At 53.0% G+C, this 22211-nt stretch overlaps 4 protein-coding genes across 15 annotated transcripts in view; 2 read left to right on the top strand and 2 right to left on the bottom strand.

The window, feature by feature from the left end:
- NSD1 (nuclear receptor binding SET domain protein 1) overlaps positions 1-8293 on the top strand; it is a 172729-nt gene extending 164436 nt beyond the window's left edge. For all 10 annotated transcript variants that reach the window (XM_073010487.1, XM_073010485.1, XM_008015407.3 and 7 more), the window contains 2 exons: positions 53-257; positions 1904-8293. In XM_073010487.1, coding sequence (XP_072866588.1) covers positions 53-257; positions 1904-3531 — 1833 coding nt within the window. In that variant the 3' untranslated portion in view covers positions 3532-8293. The remainder of the gene's footprint in view (positions 1-52; positions 258-1903) is intronic.
- Positions 8294-9846: 1553 nt separating this feature from the next.
- On the bottom strand, positions 9847-11674 carry RAB24 (RAB24, member RAS oncogene family). The gene is made up of 8 exons (XM_008015414.3): positions 11558-11674; positions 11395-11463; positions 11155-11233; positions 10976-11043; positions 10796-10895; positions 10526-10576; positions 10323-10385; positions 9847-10205 (listed from the first exon to the last, which is right to left on the bottom strand). The coding sequence occupies exons 1-8, from the start codon at positions 11672-11674 to the stop codon at positions 10141-10143; spliced, it is 612 nt and encodes a 203-aa protein (XP_008013605.1). The 3' UTR covers positions 9847-10140.
- PRELID1 (PRELI domain containing 1) lies at positions 11673-15623 on the top strand. 2 transcript variants are annotated; one of them, XM_037992620.2, is made up of 5 exons: positions 12168-12458; positions 13002-13227; positions 14534-14647; positions 14761-14839; positions 15085-15623. In XM_037992620.2, exons 1-5 carry the CDS (start codon positions 12367-12369, stop codon positions 15231-15233), a joined length of 660 nt encoding a protein of 219 aa, XP_037848548.1. In that variant the 5' UTR covers positions 12168-12366; the 3' UTR covers positions 15234-15623. The 2 variants fall into 2 exon arrangements, 1 of the variants encoding a protein (XP_037848548.1); XR_012090764.1 differs by lacking the exons at positions 14534-14647; positions 14761-14839; positions 15085-15623 and having other exon boundaries at positions 11673-12458; positions 12965-13071.
- Positions 15624-15878: 255 nt separating this feature from the next.
- Positions 15879-21963, bottom strand: MXD3 (MAX dimerization protein 3). 2 transcript variants are annotated; one of them, XM_008015420.3, is made up of 6 exons: positions 21102-21941; positions 20719-20824; positions 20011-20040; positions 19769-19883; positions 16454-16637; positions 15879-16376 (listed from the first exon to the last, which is right to left on the bottom strand). In XM_008015420.3, exons 1-6 carry the CDS (start codon positions 21169-21171, stop codon positions 16261-16263), a joined length of 621 nt encoding a protein of 206 aa, XP_008013611.1. In that variant the 5' UTR covers positions 21172-21941; the 3' UTR covers positions 15879-16260. The 2 variants fall into 2 exon arrangements, with proteins under 2 accessions (XP_008013611.1, XP_008013610.1); XM_008015419.3 differs by having other exon boundaries at positions 15879-16637; positions 21102-21963.
- Positions 21964-22211: the final 248 nt, after the last annotated feature.

Here is a 22211-nt window from a genome sequence, read left to right as displayed (position 1 = left end):
ATTGGTACTAATGTGTTGACAGAATGCTGACTGTTCAATATCTGACCTGTAGAATCAACCCATTGCCACGGAAGAAAAGTCAAAGAAATTCAAGAAGAAGCAACAGGGGAAGCGCAGGACCCAGGGTGAAATCACAAAGGAGCGGGAAGATGAGTGTTTTAGTTGTGGTGATGCCGGCCAGCTCGTCTCCTGCAAGAAGCCAGGCTGCCCAAAAGTTTACCATGCAGACTGTCTCAATCTGACCAAGCGACCAGCAGGTTGGTGCCAAAATCCATTCTCTCCATCATACTCAGGGTCTCATGCCATGTGCATCAGCCTTGAAGAAAGTGCCATTTGGTCTTCCCATGCATAATTTTGAGGGGTATGGTCTATTTTCTCATTCTGGAAATAATGAAAACAAAGGCTTAGAATTCTTAGTTATGAAGAATGGAACAGCAATGCACTTGCTGTGTTTCAAGTCCTTTACTTACATTTATGTTATTTCATCCCCCTAGCAACCCATAATGGTTGGTTTTCTTCCATAATGCATGTGAAGAAACAGAATTAGGATAGGTGAAGTGACATTTCACACACACATAGATCCAGGAGCTGGATTGAGAGCTGGGTTTTTTACTCCAAGACTATTCAATCATGTTGCCTTTCTAGATAAAGAAAGATTGACATAGTAAAGCCTTTAGGTGGTTCTAGTCACTGAGAGATGGATTGCCACCATTTTAGCACTTTCTACCTTGCTCCCCTACGCCTAGTGTGGTCTCCCCCCATGCAGAGTAGACTGTTTTCCTCTAAAGGAGATGTGGTTGTATCAGTTAATACGTGAGAAAGCTGCTCAGGTGGATGTGGTACCCAGGAAATTTGTAGTTGAAGAAATTGAGAACCTTTGAGTAGTGATTTAGGGTTAGAGGATTTTAGGGATTTGGATATGCCGTCTATTCTAATGGACAAAAAAAGAGAAACCAGTGGGGAGCTGTTCCAGGGTGAGGAGATTATACATTACTAGTGACCTGCTTCCAAGAATTGCAGAAGGTTAAGAACTTTGGGGTGTAAGTAAAAGGAATTTGTCCCCAAATTGGCTTTCCTTCAGTGTATATTGGACAGAGTCATGAAGTAAAAGAAACTGAGATAGAATGAGGGCAAGGCCATCACATTGACCTGTCAGTTCCAGGAAGTAGAATTGTTTCAGAATCAACTGCTCAGGGTCGTCACTGGCACAGGCTATGATCGAGCCAGTCTTGCCTATGTGCCAGGAGTGGGAGCTGGTGTAGTTGATTTGAAGGTGGAAACACTGTCCCTGGTCCAAGACTCAGGTTTCATGAAATGTGGGGAGGCAGGTAAAAGCTTAGGTCAGCTTTGGGTCTTTTCTACTGATTCCATGTAAACAACATATAATCTGCTGTGCTGGTCTCAAGACTTAGAACAAAGGTAAATCTTCCATTTTTCATAATTTTATATCTTTTCTATTACTGTTAATAAGCAAATAAGCAGGAATCTAAATAGCCAGGATATTTCTCTTTGAGTTGCTTATTTCAAAGCTGTATAGTACAAATGGAGATTGCAAAAATATGAAAGTAATATCTTAAGTTTCACGTAAAAGAAACTTTATGTTGTCCCTGCTCCCCACCTCCTTGCTGGAAATAGTCATAGAAATACCGATTTACTCCTCTGCTTGTATATTTAGTTGATAGTAGTTGCTATTTGATAATTCGCTGTTACTTTATGTATTCTGTGCAGAAAAAGAAGCTGGAATTCTGGGGCAAGAGGTGGCTGGTGAGTGGCATAAGCTCTCTGAACCAGGGGCAGTGTGAAGGAAGGTCATCATCCACATGTTCGGACTGTAGCATAGCCATGGCCCATGTGATATATATCTCCTTTTTCCTAAACTTTTGTTTTACTTCTGTGTTTTCAGGGAAATGGGAATGTCCGTGGCATCAGTGTGACATCTGTGGGAAGGAAGCAGCCTCCTTCTGTGAGATGTGCCCCAGCTCCTTTTGTAAGCAGCATCGAGAAGGGATGCTTTTCATTTCCAAACTGGATGGGCGTCTGTCTTGTACTGAACATGACCCCTGTGGGCCCAATCCTCTGGAACCTGGGGAGATCCGTGAGTATGTGCCTCCCCCAGTACCGCTGCCTCCAGGGCCAAGCACTCACCTGGCAGAGCAATCAACAGGAATGGCTGCTCAGGCACCCAAAATGTCAGATAAACCTCCTGCTGACACCAACCAGACGCTGTCGCTCTCCAAAAAAGCTCTGGCAGGGACTTGTCAGAGGCCACTGCTACCTGAAAGACCTCTTGAGAGAACTGACTCCAGGTCCCAACCTTTAGATAAGGTCAGAGACCTTGCTGGGTCAGGGACCAAATCCCAATCCTTGGTTTCCAGCCAGAGGCCACTGGACAGGCAACCAGCAGTGGCAGGACCAAGACCCCAGCTAAGCGACAAACCCTCTCCAGTGACCAGCCCAAGCTCCTCACCCTCAGTCAGGTCCCAACCACTGGAAAGACCTCTGGGGACGGCTGACCCAAGGCTGGATAAATCCATAGGTGCTGCCAGCCCAAGGCCCCAGTCACTGGAGAAAACCCCAGTTCCCACTGGCCTGAGACTTCCGCCGCCAGACAGACTGCTCATTACCAGCAGTCCCAAACCCCAGACTTCAGACAGGCCCCCTGACAAACCCCATGCCTCTTTGTCCCAGAGACTCCCGCCTCCTGAGAAAGTACTGTCAGCTGTGGTCCAGACCCTTGTAGCTAAAGAAAAAGCACTGAGGCCTGTGGACCAGAATACTCAGTCAAAAAATAGAGCTGCTTTGGTGATGGATCTCATAGACCTAACTCCTCGCCAGAAGGAGCGGGCAGCTTCACCTCATGAGGTCACACCACAGGCTGATGAGAAGATGCCAGTGTTGGAGTCGAGTTCATGGCCTGCCAGCAAAGGTCTGGGGCATATGCCGAGAGCTGTTGAGAAAGGCAGTGTGTCAGATCCTCTTCAGACATCTGGGAAAGTAGCAGCCCATTCAGAGGACCCCTGGCAAGCTGTTAAATCATTCACCCAGGCCAGACTTCTTTCTCAGCCTCCTGCCAAGGCTTTTTTATATGAGCCAACAACTCAGGCCTCAGGAAGAGCTCCTGCAGGGACTGAGCAGACCCCAGGGCCTCTTAGCCAAGTCCCGGGCCTGGTGAAGCAGGCGAAGCAGATGGTCGGAGGCCAGCAACTACCTGCACTTGCCGCCAGGAGTGGGCAGTCCTTTAGGTCTCTCGGGAAGGCCCCAGCCTCCCTCCCCACTGAAGAAAAGAAGTTGGTAACCACAGAGCAAAGTCCCTGGGCCCTGGGAAAAGCCTCATCACGGGCAGGGCTCTGGCCCATAGTGGCTGGACAGACACTGGCACAGTCTTGCTGGTCTCCTGGGAGCACACAGACATTGGCACAGACTTGCTGGTCTCTTGGAAGAGGGCAAGACCCCAAACCAGAGCAAAATACACTTCCAGCTCTTAACCAGGCTCCTTCCAGTCACAAGTGTGCAGAATCAGAACAGAAGTAATACCAATCAATGTCACATGAACAAACAAGATGCCCCCAGGGTACCATTTGGGGAGGGGAAATCTTTTCTTTCTTTCCCCCTTTAAGAAAAACCAGATCTGCCCCCAACACTTTCCCACTGTTATTCTTTCCTCATATCCCAACACTCAGAACTCTTGTGACATTAGCCAGTGGGGGCTTATGGTTGTGTGAACCATGTTTGAAAATCCAGTGGGCCCCAACCAAGGAGACAGACAGACTTGGGTCTCTTTCCCCCAACTTTTCCACATGGTCATCGTGAAATAAAAAGTCCACTCTGGAGTCAAGTATGGAATTCAATTCCGCTGGTCAGGTTGGAAGGTATAGGGGCTCTCAAAGCGATTTCCCCAACCAGACAGAGCCCCCACTGAGGGGCTAGGAACCCTCGGGAGAAAATGGTGTTCTTTCAAATCAGTGGCGATTTCCTGAGCATTCATGTGTTCTAGGCCGGGTGCTAGTCACTGATGAGAGATACAGAGGTAAATCAGGCCTCATCCCTGTGAGCCTGGATTCCAAGGCTTTCAGGAACTTTTGACCGGGAAGTAACAGGAAGTTCTGAGGGGCTCTGGAGTTTTAGACTCATTTTGAAATGTCCTTTGTGGCACCAGAAGTGGTTATGTTGAGGAAGTGTCTCTTGGCTGGGATGTGCATGGGTGCGTGTGCAAGCACGCACACTCACAGAGGTCTCCTCTATAGATGGAAGGGTGCTGCATTGAGGCCAAGCGAGGCTGTTGGCTGGGGTAGCCGCTGCTGCGTTTGTCTGGGCTGTGCAGAGTCTGAAGATCAGTCCTTGGAGGAGCAGGTGGTCAGGGGGAGTTGGGCTCTGTGCGAATGTAGATTTCCAGCAGTGGAAGAAGGCATTTGGCAAGCTTCTCTTTCTTTGCTTTTGTTTCTACCTATTTTTCTCTTTGTACATGAATCCACCCCATCCCTGTTTCCCTAAAACACTCAGGTGCTTTCAGATTTCAGAGCCTCGGGCAGTGGACATAGGGAATCTCTGGCAAGCTCTGAGCTAGACACACCAGCTTCAGGAAGAGTACCAGCTCCTGATGGGAAACTTCTTTTCCCCGATCCTTTTCCCTCCTGAGTGGAGGGAGTCCTCTTCTTCACCTCCCTGAGAATTGCTGTGCTCTGTATGGAGAGCACCTGCCTGCTGACTTAGCTCAAAGGCAAGCCAGAACCCTTCCCTGAAGACTGGTGAGAGGTGATGTTTAGAGCAACGTCCAGGCTAAGAGATGACTCCTAATAACTGCTGATTATCTGTTACTGCTGCCCTGAGCTGGGGCCCAAGGGCTGGGAAATCTGTTGGTGCTACCCTGCCCTACCATTCACCCAGCTCACAGACTGCCAACAGTAAGTACTGTTTGGCTAGTTTCCTCCCACTTACCTACCCCTCCTTTGTCCTTAGACCAACATGTTTACCTCTCTGCTTTGCCAACTTAGCCAGCAGGCCATCCCCTGGCCCTAACGTCTCCTGGCCATTATCTCTTAGTTATGGCTCTCACGTTCTCAACAGGATTCCGTATTTGGTCCCAGTTTCCTCAAGTTCTTATTGAGGTTACTCCCATCAATTCCACAGTGGGAACAGTAGTTATTATAGAAGCATTTGCGCTTTATCTAAAGATTAAAAACAGAACCTGCTTTTATTTCCCAAAGTCTGTCTCTGAGGTTGAGACACTTGAACTCAGGCAGAGGGACGAGGCTGGGCAGGGCTGTCCTGAATTTAGGGGCCTATCCCTGCATTTCACTGAGACCTCGGAATCTCCTCTGTGAATTCCACCTGCCTAGTTCTCCCCTTTCATCCTCTCTCTCTTCCCACATCATCAAAGAGGAAAAGCTCTTTGTTCAAAAGGAAGAGAAAACGTAAAGCATCTTATTTTCTTTTAAAAGAATTTTAAACCATGAAAAAGATATTTTTAAAGAAATTCACCCAGAACATTAAAGTTCATTATATTAAGTATTTATCATGTGTGAGAATAATAAGTATATAACTGCAGCTAGTAGGTCCCTTTCCCTAATCTTTTAGGTCATATGAGTAGGGTTTGCTTGGTGCCAGTCCTGTGCCCTTTTCTCTCCAGTCATCTGTAGTTGTGATCAGAAAAAGATATCTGCACTGCACTGTCAGAGTCTCCTTTCACTATGTTGTGTGTTAAATTACCGTAGCTCTTTGTTTCATGAAATAAACTGTGAATTTGGGGTGGGGCGGGGGGGAGGGCGTGCAGGCCATGTAAAAATTTTCAGTGGAGAAGTTTGATCCTAAAGTAGCTTCTCTAAAGTAGGCTTTGGTAGGTAATCAACTTGACAGCAGGCTAGATGTCTCACAGGACAGGAAGGAGTAAGGGAAAGGGGCCATGATTGGCTGCTTTGTGGTTTTGTTTTGGTTCTTTCCATTCTCCGCCATTCACTGGAGGCTTCATTCCAGACCTGCCTGGGAAAACAGCTTCTGAGCCATTTTGGGGAGCAGTTCTTCATCTGAATGGATGGACATCTCGGCTTCCTTCAAGGGCCATTGAATGGAAACTGGAAAACCACTGGAAACTAGAAATTTGATCTGTTGGACCCACCAATAGCAGCATCTGATACTAGGTTGTTAAAATCATGAAAGCAGTCACTATCCAATTAGAAGCAGAGTCAGAACAACTGTTAGGAAATGTGACTCTTGGATGAAGGTGGGGAGGGAGTGGCCTTGCCAGCCCTGTGGGACGTCTCCTGAAACTTGTAATAGGACCCCTTTTCCAAGGGGATGTGAATTGGAGTGAAAAGGAAATCTTTCATCTTAGAAAACTTCTGGTCCTTATGCAGGATGGTATTTGGGTATGTGCTTGGAAATTGAGATCTCAAGAGTGTTTGCCTTGGAGCCAGCTCCCCAGGAAGCCTTTTCCAGGGACAAGGCAAAGGTTGAAATGCTCCATAGGTAGCTAGAAAGCCAATACATTTCCTAGCCCTGCTAAGTCAGAAAAAGATTATGAAAAATGTTGAAATTTACATTCAAAGCCTCATTTGCTTCTCTTGCTGGAGCCAACCCAGTCTAATAGCAAAATAGCTGTCATTGATACAGAAACATCCTCATTTTTAAATGTCTGCTTTACCCTGTTACTGAGTTTGAGATGACTTAAATCACTGTGTTGACCATCTTCTGAACCAAATCTTTAGCATTGATGAAAATAGTTATTTTATTCTTTACATCCTTCACCCCACACTATGGTCAGGGCATGAAACATCCTGTTGATCCTTCCCAGGCTCGGCACTGTCTGCTCACTGGAGCTGGACTCCCAGGTTGTAATTCTAATGTTGCCTCCTGAGAACAGAATGGCAGAAAGTTTGGTCCTTGCAGCTTCCCCCATGGGGAGTAATGAGGACAGTGTGAAACTTGGATAGGTTTTACCCTTAGTTCCTATAAGGCAGATTTTCCTAAGGTTTTAAAAATGATACTGTCATCCTCTTGGGGTTTGTCAGCCAGGTTAGAGGAGCCCAGTGTCCCAGCCTCTCCGAGATCATGGCAGAGAAGGAGCTGCCTCCAGCCCCTTTTTTGCTGAGTCTCATTTGAGCGGTTCCATGTGTAGACATTCCAGGTCACTGCTTGGTAGCTGCTGTGGGAGGCTGTCATTGGCTATGACCAGTTAGTTCTCAGCTGAGCTTCCTAGGGCCAGTGCAACAGGGCCAGAGGCTGCTATAGTGTAAATTGAAATAAGAATAGATCATTGTTTTGTACACACACAAAAAATGTAATGATGGTGCTAATTTCACGGTATAAACAAGCACTGCCAAGGGTTGAGGGACTGGCAGCTCAAGAAACCCGGGTTCCTGTTTGGGAGGAGATTTTATGTAGAAAAGTTGCTTTGAGGCTTTGTTAAAAGTGGGGAGAAGGAAGATCCTCAGTGAAGCCTGCACCCAACCCTGGAGTGGCCCAGTGCAATCCAGAGGTGGAAGAGATCCTGTATCCAGGTGAAGGTGGCCATTGAGTTTCTCAGGGCTGGGGCCACCTTGTCCATAGCCTCCGTCCACACTGCCTGGAACAGGTTGTTAGAGAGCTCTGGTTGTTGGGTCTTCCTCAGCTCCCTTCTGCCCCTCTCTACCTCTTCCACTCACGGAAGCACCTCTACTGCTTATGAAGATTAAGGGTAATATTTTCTAAGGAAGTGGAAATAATTAAACTAGAAATCCACAACCTCGGAAGAAGTGTTTCGAGTTTAACATGCGCTGTTTCTGCTTATGTGGTTCCTTCTCTAGAGCTGGTTTCCCATGACCTTCAAAACACCAGGTTATTGTGGGGCTTCAGGTGTAAGGTCCTGGAAGTTAAGCGAAGTTTTGTGGACAAGAGATGGGCACAGAGAGTAGAAGCAGAAATAAGTGGTTCTGGTGTTTTCAACTTCCAGGGTTGGGGCAGGCCAGAGCAAGGCGGTCTCATCGAGGTGGGTGCTACCTGTGTGTGTGTAGATGAGTGTGCTGAAGGTGGGGAGGGCAGCACACAGCAGCTCATGGCAGAGCCGCCTCCTAGGTCTTGGCAGAGAGGCAAGCTGATAGACATCTATCTATATTGTTAAGAAAGGGGTCGGGGGGATCAGCCAAGGTCCATCATTGTTTTTTTGCCCCCCCCCCCCGCCCCCATAGATTGTCAGCTGTAAGTGAAACTCCTAGTGAAAAAGAGGGGAGCCCTGTGTTAGGAGTCCCCATAAACATGTACTGTAATTCTTTGTATATAGAAAAAAATTTACTGTAAAGTAAAGTTTAACTTTACTCATATATGGCCCTTGCCCTGTGTTTTGTTTTATTGGCTGTGGGGAGTTGTAGTCTAACAGGAGGGAGGATTGTTTGGGGTGAGAGCAGAAGCCAGCCTGAGATAGTACCCTGTGCAGTGGGGGCAGGGATACTGTGGAGCTAAGCCCTACCTATGCACGTCATGGGAGTAGTGTGTTTCCTCCCAGCAGCCACAGGGCTGCCCAAGCCTCTTTCTCTCCTGTTGGGAGTGGCTGGTGTCAGTTTCAGTCTGCCTCCACAGGAAGCCCCATCACTCATGAAGGAAGGGCAGTTTGAGGAATTGGTTTTTAAAAAGGAAGTGGAACCAAAGCACTTTCTGAGTGAGTCTGTCCATGTTGGCTAAGTTATACAGTCTTCCAAGGCAGTTTTTGGCCACTGCGGAGGACTCAGCCCAGGCCTAAATAAAGGCAGGAAAGCAGAGGCAGAGGATAAACTGTAAGGCAAAGCCCCTGGCCTGGGGCCACACCCTCCATACCGGAAAGGGCTGCAATAAATTTCCTTCTGGTTGAACAGCAAGTGTCAGCCCTGTTTAGAATAACACCTGATTCCTCAGAAATATCTGGATCTTCAAGGCTTAAGACTTTGGGGAAAACTTGGGAGTTTGCTTCCCTTTGTGACCTAGTCCTGAACTTCCTGCCCTTTCAGCAAAAAGTGCTTGGGAAGATTGGGAAGAACATTTAGTACTAGAATTACTCTTCACTTCACAATGCTTGGGCTACATAGGAGTCACCTTATTTTACAGATGAGAAACTCAAGGTGAGAGTTTAAGTCTAAATTAGCAGCTATCGGCCGGGCGCGGTGGCTCAAGCCTGTAATCCTAGCACTTTGGGAGGCCGAGAGGGGCGGATCACGAGGTCAGGAGATCGAGACCATCCTGGCTAACATGGTGAAACCCCGTCTCTACTAAAAAATACAAAAAACTAGCCGGGCGCGGTGGCGGGCGCCTGTAGTCCCAGCTACTCAGGGGGCTGAGGCAGGAGAATGGCGTGAACCCGGGAGATGGAGCTTGCAGTGAGCTGAGATCGGCCACTGCACTCCAGCCTGGGCGACAGAGCGAGACTCCGTCTCAAAAAAAAAAAAAATAAAATAAAATAAAATAAATAAATAAATTAGCAGCTGAACTGGAACCAAATCTGGATCCATTAGACCTTTCTGGCTTACAGAACTTAGAACTTTCCTACCATTAAACCACACTGTAGGATATCACTGGGAAGTTCAGAACCTGAGTCACAGGTCTGACATACGGTCCCAAACATGACAGATGCAGTAGAGCCAGTCAGACCAACCTGTCTGAAGCAGGAATGCTTGACCCTTTTATTTTGAAGCAACTCATGCACTGTCTTCAGCACTCAGAAGGAATTGTGAGCTTTGTACTACCCCAGCCCCAGTATCTCAGTAACCCTGGGGAGAAAAGTCTTGTTTTCCAAAGGAAAATGAGAGTTGGGAGAAGCCTTAATATAAGCAGTGAGGCCAGCCAGGTGGCCCCAGAAAGAACTAGGTGTCTTGACACCCAATCCACACAGCAGGGAAAGGGGCTGGGTGTGATTCACAGTGCATTCATTTTATTTACAGATCAGAAGCCACTTAAATAATCTGCAGACACAAGTGCTGTCCAGGGCAGAAGCCTGGGGTCCAGATCAGCCCTTATCCCTCCTCATGCCCACAGTCAGCCCAATGCTGTCTCCGTTCCATGGGCCAGCACAGGCAGGCGCCACCTCTGCTGACATGAGGACCTGGGGTAGCTCAGACATTTGACTACCCAAGCCCAGAAAGGAGCTGGGTCCAGCCCTTCTGGGGAATTCCTTTAATTCCCCCAGGCCAGGTGAGTGCTGACTCAGTGATGACAACAGCTGTAGAAGTAGGGGTTTGGCTTCTGGCCCAGATCCACGCCCTTGTCCTCTGTCAAAGAGAGAGGTGGCAGCTCAGCACCATTCTGTTGGGATCAGGTAACTCAGGAAAGGGGCTAGATGCTGTGGGCCTAGAGTAAGTCTCCATAAAGGCTGGGGAAGCACACACCTGTCATCACCTGGAAGGCAGCCACACTGACGTAATCCTCTGCCACTTTCTGGAAGAGCTCGTCTGGCAGGAAAAATGATGATCAGTGAGGGCCCAATGCCAGAAGCCCTGGGATCTCCCAGTGACCCAGCCCTCTGTGCCCTATTCAGCTTCCTCTGGTGCCCCTGTGTGTTCCTGCCGTGAGGCCCCAGCACAGCACTCACCCACACTCTGGCCTGTCTTGCTGGATGTTTCAAAGAGCTGAGCTTTGATATCTGTAAAGAGAAGTGACTAAAGCCTCATACCTGAGAATTAGATAAACAGACAAAAGGGAGGGGTAGCAGTTCAGGCAGTCTTCTGGACCCCACAGTTCAAGGAGGCCAGGAAGACCTCCTAGAGCACCTTCCCCTGGCAGCCAAGGCAGTCCCTATTTTCTGTGATCCACCCAGACAGCCACACACTCCCACCCCCCCAAAGGGCTGAGGAGCAGCTACTGTCTGCATAGTCCTGGACGTCATGGAAGTCCACACGTCGACGCCTCCGGTCTTCTTCCAGCAGGTCACTCTTGGTGCCACAAAGGTAGATTTGGCAGCCCTGAGACAGAAGACAAGGGTCACCCCCACAGACCAACAGAACCCCAGCCCCTAGTCTTCTAGTGAGGTCTGTTCGCCTACCTCCTCTAGGCTGCGCAGTTCCTTCACCCAGAACTTGGCTCGCTCAAAGCTGCTGCTGTCTGTGAGGTCTTGGTGTGCGGCATGCAGGAGACACAACCAACTGGTCAAGGGCTGTTCTCTGGCTAGCCTGGCACCCATCTCTTCTTGTGGGACAGGCCAGACCCCCCCTCCGCCCTTACCATAGCAAACGATGGCAGCCTTGGCACCCCGATAGTAGATTCTACTCATGGCCTCATAGCGCTCAGAGCCTGCTGTGTCCTAAAGAGTAAGGCTTGAGTCAAACTTAAGGCCATGTTCTCCAGAACCCGCTATTTCAGATAAGGAAACGGGTCTATGAGGCCACAAATCAACCAGTAATAGGAAGGACCTACACCTCCTCAGGAATGAGTCTCCCAAGAATAGATGCCCAGGGGACTTACCCAAATACCTAATGTCACAGTCCGGTCTCCGACCGACATCACCTTGGCCACGAAGGCGGCCCCGATGGTCTGCAACGAGAGGGAAGAGATCCGAGCCATAGGTGCAGATTACCGCCCCCCCACCCCTCCGCCCACCGCGCCTGGCCCCTCCGGGTGCACTCACATTCTGATAGGGCCCCACCAGAAAGCGGTCGTGCACGTAGCGCTCCACCAGGCTTGTCTTGCCCACGTACTCCTTGCCCAGCATCACCACCTTGACGTCCACGCGCTGCCCGCTCATGCTCCCGGGGCCGCTTCAGCCACGTCAGGGTCCTGAGCGGGGACGGGAGGCAAACCCCGATCTCCGCTCGGCCCAGGCAGCGCCCAAGCCTCAGACCCCGACCCCAAACGGCGCCAACCTACGACTCGAGACAGCGCGTCGAGCTCGAGCTCTGGCCGTGGCCTTGCACTTCGGCAGCGCCCAGTGTGCCCCCGCTGTTCGGCTCCGGGCGCCGATTATCTTTCGAAGACCCCAAACCCCGGGGCGGCCTGGGAGCGCGCGGGACAGCGTCCTCAACAGCGCAGCACGCCGCCGTGCAGCTCGCTACTCCGTCATTCGCTCGCCTGCCCGGCTTAAGCTCCGTTCTGGCTGGGAATCCCAACCGAACCCGGGGTCTCCTGCAACCCGGCTCCTACCCGCAGCGCCGCGACTCCCGCGGGAGGGGGGTGAGAGGGCGAGGGGGCGGGGCCGCAAGGTCACGTGGCGCGGGCGCCGGAAGCGGTTGCTACAGTGTGACTGCGCCGGAAGTAGCGCGCGGCCGGACAACTTATGGCGGCGGCGGCAGCAGCTGCTTGGGCGCGGTGCGGTGGTGATTGAGCTACGAGCCTGGCGGCGGGTGTGCGCCGAGCCCCGGCCCGGCCCGGCCCCCGCGTGCCTCCCAGGCTCCGCACCCCTGATGCTGCGCGGGTGCTGAGCCCGCTCCGGCCGGGACGATGGTGAAGTATTTCCTGGGCCAGAGCGTGCTCCGGAGTTCCTGGGACCAAGTATTCGCCGCCTTCTGGCAGCGGTACCCGAATCCCTATAGGTACGTGGTATTTGGAAGAGCAAAACTTCGCCATCTCGCTATTTGGAGATCGAAGTATGGGTAATCCCCAAGTAATGGGACCAGGAAGGACTCGACATCGAATCCTACGTAGACCTTATTGGGGCAGCGGCCAGGCCAGGCCTGCAAGGTCCTGAAGGGAGGTTGGGCCTGGGCGGTGGTTTGCTTGAGGCTTTAGTGTAAGATTCTTTTCTCAGTGTGGTGAGACAAGAAGAGGCGGCAGTATGGGAGTTGGGAGGGATCTTGGGATTGGAAATCCTGTTCCTCTGCCCATGGCGCTTTCCTGGGGTGCAATAAATCATGAGGTCCATTGCTGCTAGAAGGCAGGAATCCAGGTCAGTCAGATGGCGGGAATTGGAATTTGCCCTGGGATGGGCCCTTGACTCTGGTCTGAACCATAGCAGTTACCACCCTGCAAGGTTACAGGAAGGCGTGGCCTCTCTAGGCCCGGAGACTCCAAATGGGAATCCCCTCGGGCAATCTCTTAGGGGCAGGCTCCTGAGGGTCACCTTCACCCTGACACAGCAAACATGTCTTGACGGAAGACATAGTACACCGGGAGGTGACCCCTGACCAGAAATTGCTGTCCCGGCGACTCCTGACCAAGACCAACAGGATGCCCCGCTGGGCCGAGCGACTGTTTCCTGCCAATGTTGCTCACTCGGTGTACATCCTGGAGGACTCTATTGTGGACCCACAGAATCAGACCATGACCACCTTCACCTGGAACATCAACCACGCCCGGCTGATGGTGAGACGCCTCCTGCTGTGATTCTGCACCTCCCCTTCTCCCCTCCCAGCCAGATAGCTCCTCAGATACATGTGGCTAGAGAGCCATAAGGGAGCTTTTGTGGTCTGAGGCAGGTCTGGGTTACTGAGGGTTGACAGCTGTAGAGTATGACCTCAGATTTTCTTCTTTTCAGCTGGTCATCCTCTCTGGACCTGTCCTTTGACTCATTCATACAGTAGGGGAGGGGTACCTATCTTACTTCGTTGTCGTTCCCATCGGGTATACGGCACAGATATGTGTTGGACTCACAGGAGTGATGCTGAGTGGGGGAGGGAGTGCTTTTCTTTGTTTCTTTTTTTTTTTTTTCTTTTTTTTGGTTTTTTTTCTGGTGACAGAGTCTCACTCTGTCGCCCAGGTTGGAGTGCAATGGCATGATCTCACCTCAGTGCCACCGCCACCTCCCAGGTTCAAGCAATTCTCGTGCCTTAGCCTCTTGAGGAGCTGGGTTTACAGGCGCACACCACCACGCCTGGCTAATTTTTGTATTTTTAGTACAGACAAGGTTTCACCATGTTGGCCAGGCTGGTCTGGAACTCCTGACCTCAAGTGATCCGCCTGCCGCAGCCTCCCAGGGTGCTAAGATTACGGGCGGGAGCCACAGTGCCTGGCCAGTGTTTTTATTTGGACTGTCAGGAAGCTCCAGAGCTGCAGTCGGTGGAAGGCGACTAAAACACTGCATGTGTATAGATGCATAAAACAAAATCCAGGAGCAGGATGGGCTGGAAGGCCCTTCGTTGATCTTAAGAGACCTTTTGCCTTCAGTTTTAAGGGTCAGAAGAGAAGTTTTCGAGAGCAAAATGACCTTATTTATGGCTTTGTGCTCTGTCAGTGCCACTTGGTGGTGCAATCAGGGGAAGGAATGGATTTTCATTGTATTGCTTCGTCTCATGAAAAGAGACAGGGAGTTGGCCGGGCGCGGTGGCTCAAGCCTGTAATCCCAGCACTTTGGGAGGCGGAGACGGGTGGATCACGAGGTCAGGAGATCGAGACCATCCTGGCTGACACAGTGAAACCCCGTCTCTACTAAAAAATACAAAAAACTAGCCGGGCGCCTGTAGTCCCAGCTACTCAGGAGGCTGGGGCAGGAGAATGGCGTGAACCCGGGAGGCGGAGCTTGCAGTGAGCTGAGATCCGGCCACTGCACTCCAGCCTGGGCGGCAGAGCGAAACTCCGTCTCAAAAAAAAAAGAGAGACAGGGAGTCAAATTTATGTGCAAGTTGGCAAAATGAAAGACTCTTCCACGGTTGTGGTTGGCCTCTCTGCATAGGTGGTGGAGGAACGATGTGTTTACTGTGTGAACTCTGACAACAGTGGCTGGACCGAAATCCGCCGGGAAGCCTGGGTCTCCTCTAGTTTATTTGGTGTCTCCAGAGCTGTCCAGGTGAGCAGTGTTGTTGGGGATGTTGGGGCTCTGGGACCCAGTGCTTTCGGTATTGGGGCTGGGCTGGGGTCAGTGGGCAACTCAGTATCCTTCCCCTTCTCATCTTATGGCAGGAATTTGGTCTTGCCCGATTCAAAAGTAATGTGACCAAGACTATGAAGGGTTTTGAATATATCTTGGCGAAGCTACAAGGTGAGTTTCTGGGTATGTGGAGGTTCCTCGTAGGGCGAGGCTCATTCAGCCTAGCAGGTGTGGAGTCTGGGTCAGTCACTGCCCTGCTCTGGGCTGGGACTTCTTGTCTGTACTGGGGGTGGGAGGAGGGTGAATACCACCTTTTTAGTGGAGCCTGGCCCAGGGGAGGTCAGTGGCATGGGGGAGGGAAATGAGGTTGGTCTTTCAGACATCCTCTGAAGCCAGCCGCCTGCCCTTCACGACAGGCGAGGCGCCTTCCAAAACACTTGTTGAGACAGCCAAGGAAGCCAAGGAGAAGGCAAAGGAGACGGCACTGGCAGCTACAGAGAAGGCCAAGGACCTTGCCAGCAAGGCAGCCACCAAGAAGCAGCAGCAGCAGCAGCAGTTTGTGTAGCCAGCCCACCAGCACCGCAGTACCCCAGACAGCTAGGCTTAGCCCCTCTGCCCTCCCTCCATTGTACTTTATCATTCAAAATCAGCTTCCAGCCCTATCTGCTGTCTGGGTGGTGGGTTGTGGGGAGGCAGTTTGGCATCTGCAGGACAGCAAGGCACATGATTCACATCTGTGCCAGGTCTGCTTATTCTCCCATGGGGCAGCTGAGGACCGAGGCACAGAGGTGCGGTGACTTGCCCGGGGCTCCAGGTAGCCTGCAGGTTAACTGGCGGTAAGTGCTAGACTGTAAGCCCCACGAGGCCAGGGCTTTTGGTTTTGTTCTCTGAAGTGTCTCAATATCTAGCACATAATAGACACTCAATAAATACTTATTGAATTCAGTCAGCCCCAGCTCTGGAGTCGGAAGGCTTTGGTTTGAATCTTGATTCCACTGTTTTTGGACCTCAGGTAAGTCACGTCACTCAGCCTCATTTCCACCATCCGTGAAGTGGAGACAGAACAGCCTGCCTCCGAGTTGTGAGGATTAAGTGCACTGCCTGGCACGGCCAGCAGTGTCAGCGATGGGAACTGATCTTATTTCCTCTTCCAGTGGGTCTGTGGTTGGGAGTTCCCCCATTTTCATCAGGCAAGACTATGGACAGGAAGTTATGAAAGAGGCTTTTAATGAAAATACTGTACAGTTTATGTGAGGCAAAGGCCAGGGGGCCTTGTCCAGGAAGGGAAGAGGCCCAAGAAGCTTCCTGTCCCCTTGAGGGCAGCAGAGCCAAGTGCTTGGGCTCAGGCCCAAGCTGCCTGCCCTGCAGGGGTCCAGGGAGGTCCTGATGAGTCCTGCCCCTTCCCCTTCCAGAGGGCCTGCCTGGCAGCCAGCAGCAGGGTGTTTGGGGAGCACCTGTTCCCACACAAGGGTCCTTTTAGTCCATTCCAACAGGTGACTCCAAGCAGCCCTAAAGGCTTGGGAAGAGCTCCTGCCTGGCAGGTGGGCCTGGCGCAAGCAGAGGGCAGAGAGGCCACCCCTGGGTGAGGAACATCATAGCCAGGCGCCGCCACCGTGCGAGTAGCTGTGCTCCTGGCCGGCGACGAAGCCCCGCAGCAGCTCGGCCTCACCCCCAAACACCAGGCTCTCCACATCCACCTCCAGCTCCTCTGCGCGGGGAGGGGTCCAATCAGAAGACCTGGCTTGCCCCGAGGGCCACACAACCCCTCAGCCTCGGGGCACTCACCTTGGTCTGAGTCAGAGCGCTCAGAGGAGAGGCCTGAGGAGTCCAGGCTGTCCGTCCGCAGCCGCTCCCGCTCAGCCGCCCCTGCCAGCCCCCGGAGCTGCTCCAGCTGCTGCTGCAGGTTCTGCTGCTTGCTGCGCAGCCTCTCCTTGAGCTGCCGGGCCCGCTGCTCCTGATCCTCCAGCTTCTGCAGATCCCAAAGGAGCAAGGGGCTGGGGTTAGTGGCGTGGGGCTCGGGCTGCAGCCCAACACCAGTAAGTACCAGGCCACGGCCACAGGGCCAACGCCCACTCCAGGCAGGTGAGGCCCCAGAGGGCTGTACCCATATCCTCCATGAAGGGGTGGCCTGCCCCTCCACACCTGTGGGTGTTTCTCGTAAGGTGGAACGAGAGACTTGAGAGAAGAAATAAGACACACAGACAAAGTATAGAGAAAGAGAAGCGGGGGCCCAGGGGACCGGCGCTCAGCTTACAGAGGACCCACGCCGGCACCGGTCTCTCAGTTCCCTTAGTATTTATTGATAATTATCTTTACCATCTTAAAGACAGGGGAGTGGCAGGACAATAGGATCAAAGAAAAAGAGGAAATCGGCAGTAAGACATATGAACAAAACCTCTGAGACATGAATAAGTTTAAAGGAAAATGCTATGCCTTGAGATGCATATGCAAACATCTCCATAAACCTTTTAGTAGCATTGTTTCAGTCTATCACATGGGGAGAAACCTTAGACAACACCTAGCTTTCCTAGGCAGAGGTCCCTGCGACCTTTGGCTGTGTACGTGTCCTTGAGTAGTTGAAATTAAGAGAATGGTGATGACTTTTACCCAGCAAGCTGCCTTCAGGCACTTGTTTAACAAAGACACATCCTGCACAACCCAAAATCCCTTCAACCTTGAGTCACCGCAGCACATGTCTCTTGCAAGGACAAGGTTGGGGGTAGGGTCACAGATGAACAGTATCTCAAATACAGAACAAAGAACAAAATGGAGTCTCTTATGTCTACTTCTTTCTATATACACACAGTAACAGGCTGATCTCTCTTTCTTTTCCCCACACTCCAGAAAGCCAGCCCCTTTCCTGCCATGCACACGTCCTGTGAGGGTGCTGCCTAGATTGGGGGTGGGGGGAGTGTAGTCAAGGATAAAGGATTGGGGGGCTGTGGTGTCCAGTGGCGGGAACTGGGGGCAGAGCACATTGCTGCGTGTACACTCTGGCTCAGGTGCCAGGCATGTGCCGTCATGGGAAACAGGCCTGGTACTACCAGGTCTCCCCGTTTTTTTGTTTTGTTTTGTTTTTTTTTTTTTGAGACAGAGTCTTGCCCTGTCGCCCGGGCTGGAGTGCAATGGCACAATCTCGGCTCACCACAACCTTTGCCTCTTAGGTTCAAGCAATTCCCGTCTCAGCCTCACAAGTAGCTGGGACTACAGGGGCCCGCCACCACACCCAGCTAATTTTTGTATTTTTAGTAGAGACGGGGTTTCACCATGTTGGTCAGGCTGGTCTCAAACTCCTGACCTCAGGTATCCGCCTATCTCGGCCTTGTAAAGTGTTGGGATTACAGGTGTAAGCCACTGCACCCGGCCTCCCATTTCTTTACAAGAAACTAGCTGGAAAGTCAGATTTTTCATGTCAAATGTCTTTTGAGGGGTTGACAACTAATTTAAATTTTTAGAAAACTACTGAACAAACAAAGGCTACCAGTTTGTACTCCTGGTCACAATCCTTGCAAGAGCGAGAGTGTGAAGGCGTTAACACCTTCCCTCCCATCCCCCTACCTCCTGCCAAGCTCTGGCAGCCCTGAAGTTCCAAGGAGTGGAAGGCCAAGGGCTCTCCCAGGCAGAGCCCTCAGTGGGCGGAAGCTTACATTCAGTCATTCAACAAGAAGGGGAGAATTGGGCCATGGGGGCGTTTGAACTGGGCATAGAAATATGAGTAAGAGCTGTGGAGGCAAACACAGGGAGGAAGAAACGTCAAGGCAGAGCAGAGGGAGCCTGAGGAGAGCATGGAGTGTTCAGCTTCTGTGGGGCATGGGGAGAGATGAGGCCAAAAGAGCAGCCTACTGACAAGTCCTGGGTTATGAAGGGCCTTGAGTTTCACAGGAAGTAAGGAGCAGAGGCTTTGTCCTGTCAGGGGCGACGGGCAAGTTTTCAGCAGGAGATGGGCCTGTGTGCTACAGAGATCATTCTAGAGCAAAGTAGAAGACAGCCTGGGGGAGGCAAAACAGGAAACAGGAAGGCTGGGAGGAGGCCGGTGAATTAACCCAGGATGGGGGTGATGGAGCCCCAGAGAAAGAGCACCCCCAGGTCCTGCCCACAGGCCAGCGAGCCCCTGACACACATCATCCATCCGAGAACCAGGCCAGGCAAGCTCGTGCGAGAAACTGGGCCATTACCCAACCAGAGTGTTATTCAGCCACAAAGATGGTCAAAACAGACACCGGGGGGCAGTGCAGTTGTTACCACAGCTGTGGCTTTATTTACTGACAGCACATAGGTCTATGTGTGCCACAGCCCCCAGTGCCTAGAATAGGGCCTAGCGGAACCAGTGCCCAAAAAACACTTGTCGGAGATAATGCAAGCCAGGGAACTGGGCATGGTTCCTGAATCTGCCTCCCATCAGCTGTGCGACTTGCTGGCCCTCAGCCTAGCTGTGCCTCCATGTATTCCTCTGGAGGGCAGGAAAAGTCCTGTGGTCTCCAAGGCCACTTCTGCCATGGCCTGGGCCACCTGGGCGTTTATTCAGCACATCCACTCCTGTCCACCAGGGGGCGCTGAGCTCAGCAGCAGCAGCAGAGCGGCCCCGGGAGGACCAGCGACTGGCGTCTTCGCAGTCCTTTCCCCTCCTGTCTCTGGAGTTGCCTCCCAGGTGGCACCAGGATAGACTGCCCATAACAGGAGGCCTTGAAAGGGAGAGGGGGAGAGCAAGGACCAACCCTCTACAGTCCCGAGGACCCCCACATACATCCCATCACAGAATTCAACAGCCATCCTCTCCCCTCAAACAGGAGGTAAGGTTAGTCCAGACAGGCTAAGGGACTTGCCCAAGGTCTCACAGCTGGGATCTAAGTGATAACAGCTGCAACAGCAACAGTGAACATTTATAGAGTGAACTCATTTAAGCCTCAACAACCCTCTGAGTTATTGTCTGCTTTTCTTCCCATTAATGGATCTGGAAAGTAAAAACTCAGAGAGCTGTCCCAAGTCACACAGTTCTTGAGCTCTGACTTCAGGCCTCGTTCCCCAGTCCCACCAGCCCCTCCATAGCACATCCCTCCATACACCAGGGCAAGCCAGTCCGGGCGCAGCAAGGGGCCTCACCTGGATGTGCATCCTGGCGCGGCGCAGCAGGCTCAGTGTGGTGTATCGGGCGCAGTCGGCCCCCAGGGGCATCTGCTGCTTCAGCCGCTCTAGGCACCGCTTCAACTGGGCCCTCCTGTGGGGAAGAGGTCTGGAGGGCAGTGCCAGCCCCACCTTGCTGGCCACAGGAATGGCAGGGGAGGGAAGGTCAGTGGGCGGTGGCCCCTAGGGGCTGGCGCTGTCAGGGCAGGAGTGGGACTCACCTGCGCTTCTCCAGTTCATTGTGCACAGACCTGCCAACGCCAGAGAGGATGGGGTGAAGGGCAATCAGCTACTGTCCAGGCCCCAATCCCAGGGCCCCCAGTGGCTCAAGAGCCACTACAGATGTCTACCCCAAACAAGTCCCCTGTGGAGACCTCATGCTGGCCTCAGACACGAGTCCCCTGGCAGGGCGAGGGGAGTCAAAGACACATGCAGCCAATGCTTAACAGAAGCCTGCCCAGGTGGGTACGGAGGTCCTAACAAGGCCCTGCCAGCTGGTCAGGAAGGGCTTCCCAGACAGAGGTGACAGCTAAATGCAGAAATAGGTGTTTCCCAAGCCGGTAGTGGAGGGAGAGGCATTCAGATAGGAGGGAACAGCATATGCAAAGGACTGGGGGAGAGGAGAGAAAAGGAGGAAGCCAGTGGAGGAGGTGAGTGGCCTGATGTGTGGAGTGCGGGAGTGCGAGTGGAAGCGGGACCCCAATTGCTGTTCGCAGTTCCTGGCACATCTAGAGGTGCTCAAGAAATAGTCCTTGAATGAATAGAAAGGTGTGAGTGTGTTTGGAGAGTGGGGAGATGGCAGGAGGGGTCTGAACGCTTCCTGGAGCAGGACACCTGACCCAAAAGATGCAAACAAGTGGGCAGAGGAGGGCCCGACCGGGGGCGGCGCCCACCCCCACCCCGACTCCCGCCGCCCTGGGCCTCCTCACCGCCCGCTGTCCTGCGCGCCAGGAGCCTGGGGTGGTCGCTTCTTCCTCCTGTGGATGGGGCCCGGACTGCGATGCGGGCACAGGGACGCATAACCATGCTCGGCCTCTGCCAGAGAGAGCCCCCGCCCGCGTCAGGCTGGGGCTGGACCTGGTCCCAGCGGGAGCCCCAGGCACAGCACGGTCAAGGAAAGGCTTTTGGCGCCAGGACCATTTCCCCCACCCCTCCCTGCTCTAACCGCCCAGGGACTCCTCTCGAGTTGAGGGCGAGGCGCCCCGGGATTACTGTCCTAGGGCAGTGCATCCTTCCAGCTAGGAGCCAGGTCCAGTCCAGGCCCGTGTCAGCGAGGTCGCCGCCCGGAATCCAGCCAAGGGTTCTTCCTCACCTCTCTCACGGCGCTCCAGGAACTCGGCCGCCTGCAGCAGGACCTGGATGTTGCTGGCCACGGGTTCCATGTCGGCGACAGCAGTCAGCGGGCTGGCCTAGGGTGCGGGCTGGAGCAGCGGCTGCAGCACTTTTGTTTCAAAGTAACTGACACGGTGCAACAAACACAGGGGCCCGCCCCGCCCCCGGGAAGCCCCGCCCGCGGGAACGCCCAGCCCTTGGCTCCGCCCCTCTGGAACCCGCCACGGAGCCACAGCCCAACCTCCGGCAGCCGCCCCGCCCCGAGTGGTCTCAGACTCTCCAGGGGCAGGTAAGGGCGCCGGCTCCAAGCCTGGCCCTGGAGCGAACCCTCAGGCTGATGGGTGCTGCTTCTTGCCCGCCTCACTCATCCACCCACGCCGGCTCATTGGCGTCTTTGATCTCAGCTTCCAGCCCAGTGCTAGTGACTAGCCCCGCACTTTGCACGGCGCTTTGGGGACCAGGTGGTCCCCTGGAAGCCCCGGGCCCAGCCCCTACACGTGGGCGCCGCGGGGGCGGGGCCCGCCGGCCGCAGCTCGCCCATTCGCCCATGGCTTCTCAAGGCTCGCTGTCGTCATCCTCGGGGCGGGGTCGAGGAGCCTCTGATGCCCTATTGGCTGGCGCTCCGCCCCGCCCTCTCCCGCCGCTGGTCCACACGTTCGGGCGGGAAAAGAAGCAGGTTTCAAATTTGAAAACTCGAGCGGTGGGACGGGGTTAAGCGGGGAGCTGGGCCGCAACGCGCAGGCGCCGGCGGAGGGGCGGCGGCACCGGCTCCTGCCCTCCGGGGTCTGTCCCCACGCCTGCCTGCCCTCTGCCCCCGAAGGCCCCCGTGGACCCCAGCTTCCTACTGTGACCAATGGGAATAATCTATCGGCCCCCCTCCTCTTCTGTGAGGAAGCTGTTGTTGCTACGAAAACGTCAGTGGGGTGACAGCTTTCTCAGGCAGGCCATACCCTGGAGGCACGCGAAATGGCTTTTTCCGGAGCTCTGATGTCCACGGAGTTGGGGTCCTCTCCTGTCACTGATGTCTCAGCTGTGTATGACTCAGGAGGTGACCTCCGTCTCTAAGCCTCAGGAACCCTGTGACAGGGTT

Source organism: Chlorocebus sabaeus, chromosome 23, assembly GCF_047675955.1.
Source record: "Chlorocebus sabaeus isolate Y175 chromosome 23, mChlSab1.0.hap1, whole genome shotgun sequence".
Taxonomy (NCBI): Eukaryota; Metazoa; Chordata; class Mammalia; order Primates; family Cercopithecidae; genus Chlorocebus; species Chlorocebus sabaeus.
Note: the sequence above shows the minus strand (reverse complement) of the source record. Positions and strands in the feature narration are given on the sequence as shown.

Excerpts from the sequence above, each read along its gene's own strand:
- RAB24 (XM_008015414.3), bottom strand. The coding sequence starts at position 11,674 with ATGAGCGGGCAGCGCGTGGACGTCAAGGTGGTGATGCTGGGCAAGGAG. Across the intron at positions 11,234-11,394 it reads CTGTGACATTAGGTATTTGG|GACACAGCAGGCTCTGAGCG; the intron begins GTAAGTCCCCTG and ends CTTACTCTTTAG. Across the intron at positions 10,206-10,322 it reads TGCCTTCCAGGTGATGACAG|AGGACAAGGGCGTGGATCTG; the intron begins GTGTGTGCTTCC and ends TCTCTTTGACAG.
- PRELID1 (XM_037992620.2), top strand. The coding sequence starts at position 12,367 with ATGGTGAAGTATTTCCTGGGCCAGAGCGTGCTCCGGAGTTCCTGGGAC. Across the intron at positions 12,459-13,001 it reads CGGTACCCGAATCCCTATAG|CAAACATGTCTTGACGGAAG; the intron begins GTACGTGGTATT and ends ACCCTGACACAG. Across the intron at positions 13,228-14,533 it reads TCAACCACGCCCGGCTGATG|GTGGTGGAGGAACGATGTGT; the intron begins GTGAGACGCCTC and ends CTCTCTGCATAG.
- MXD3 (XM_008015419.3), bottom strand. The coding sequence starts at position 21,171 with ATGGAACCCGTGGCCAGCAACATCCAGGTCCTGCTGCAGGCGGCCGAG. Across the intron at positions 20,825-21,101 it reads CCTGGAGCGCCGTGAGAGAG|AGGCCGAGCATGGTTATGCG; the intron begins GTGAGGAAGAAC and ends TCTCTCTGGCAG. Across the intron at positions 16,638-19,768 it reads GCGCCAGGATGCACATCCAG|AAGCTGGAGGATCAGGAGCA; the intron begins GTGAGGCCCCTT and ends TGGGATCTGCAG.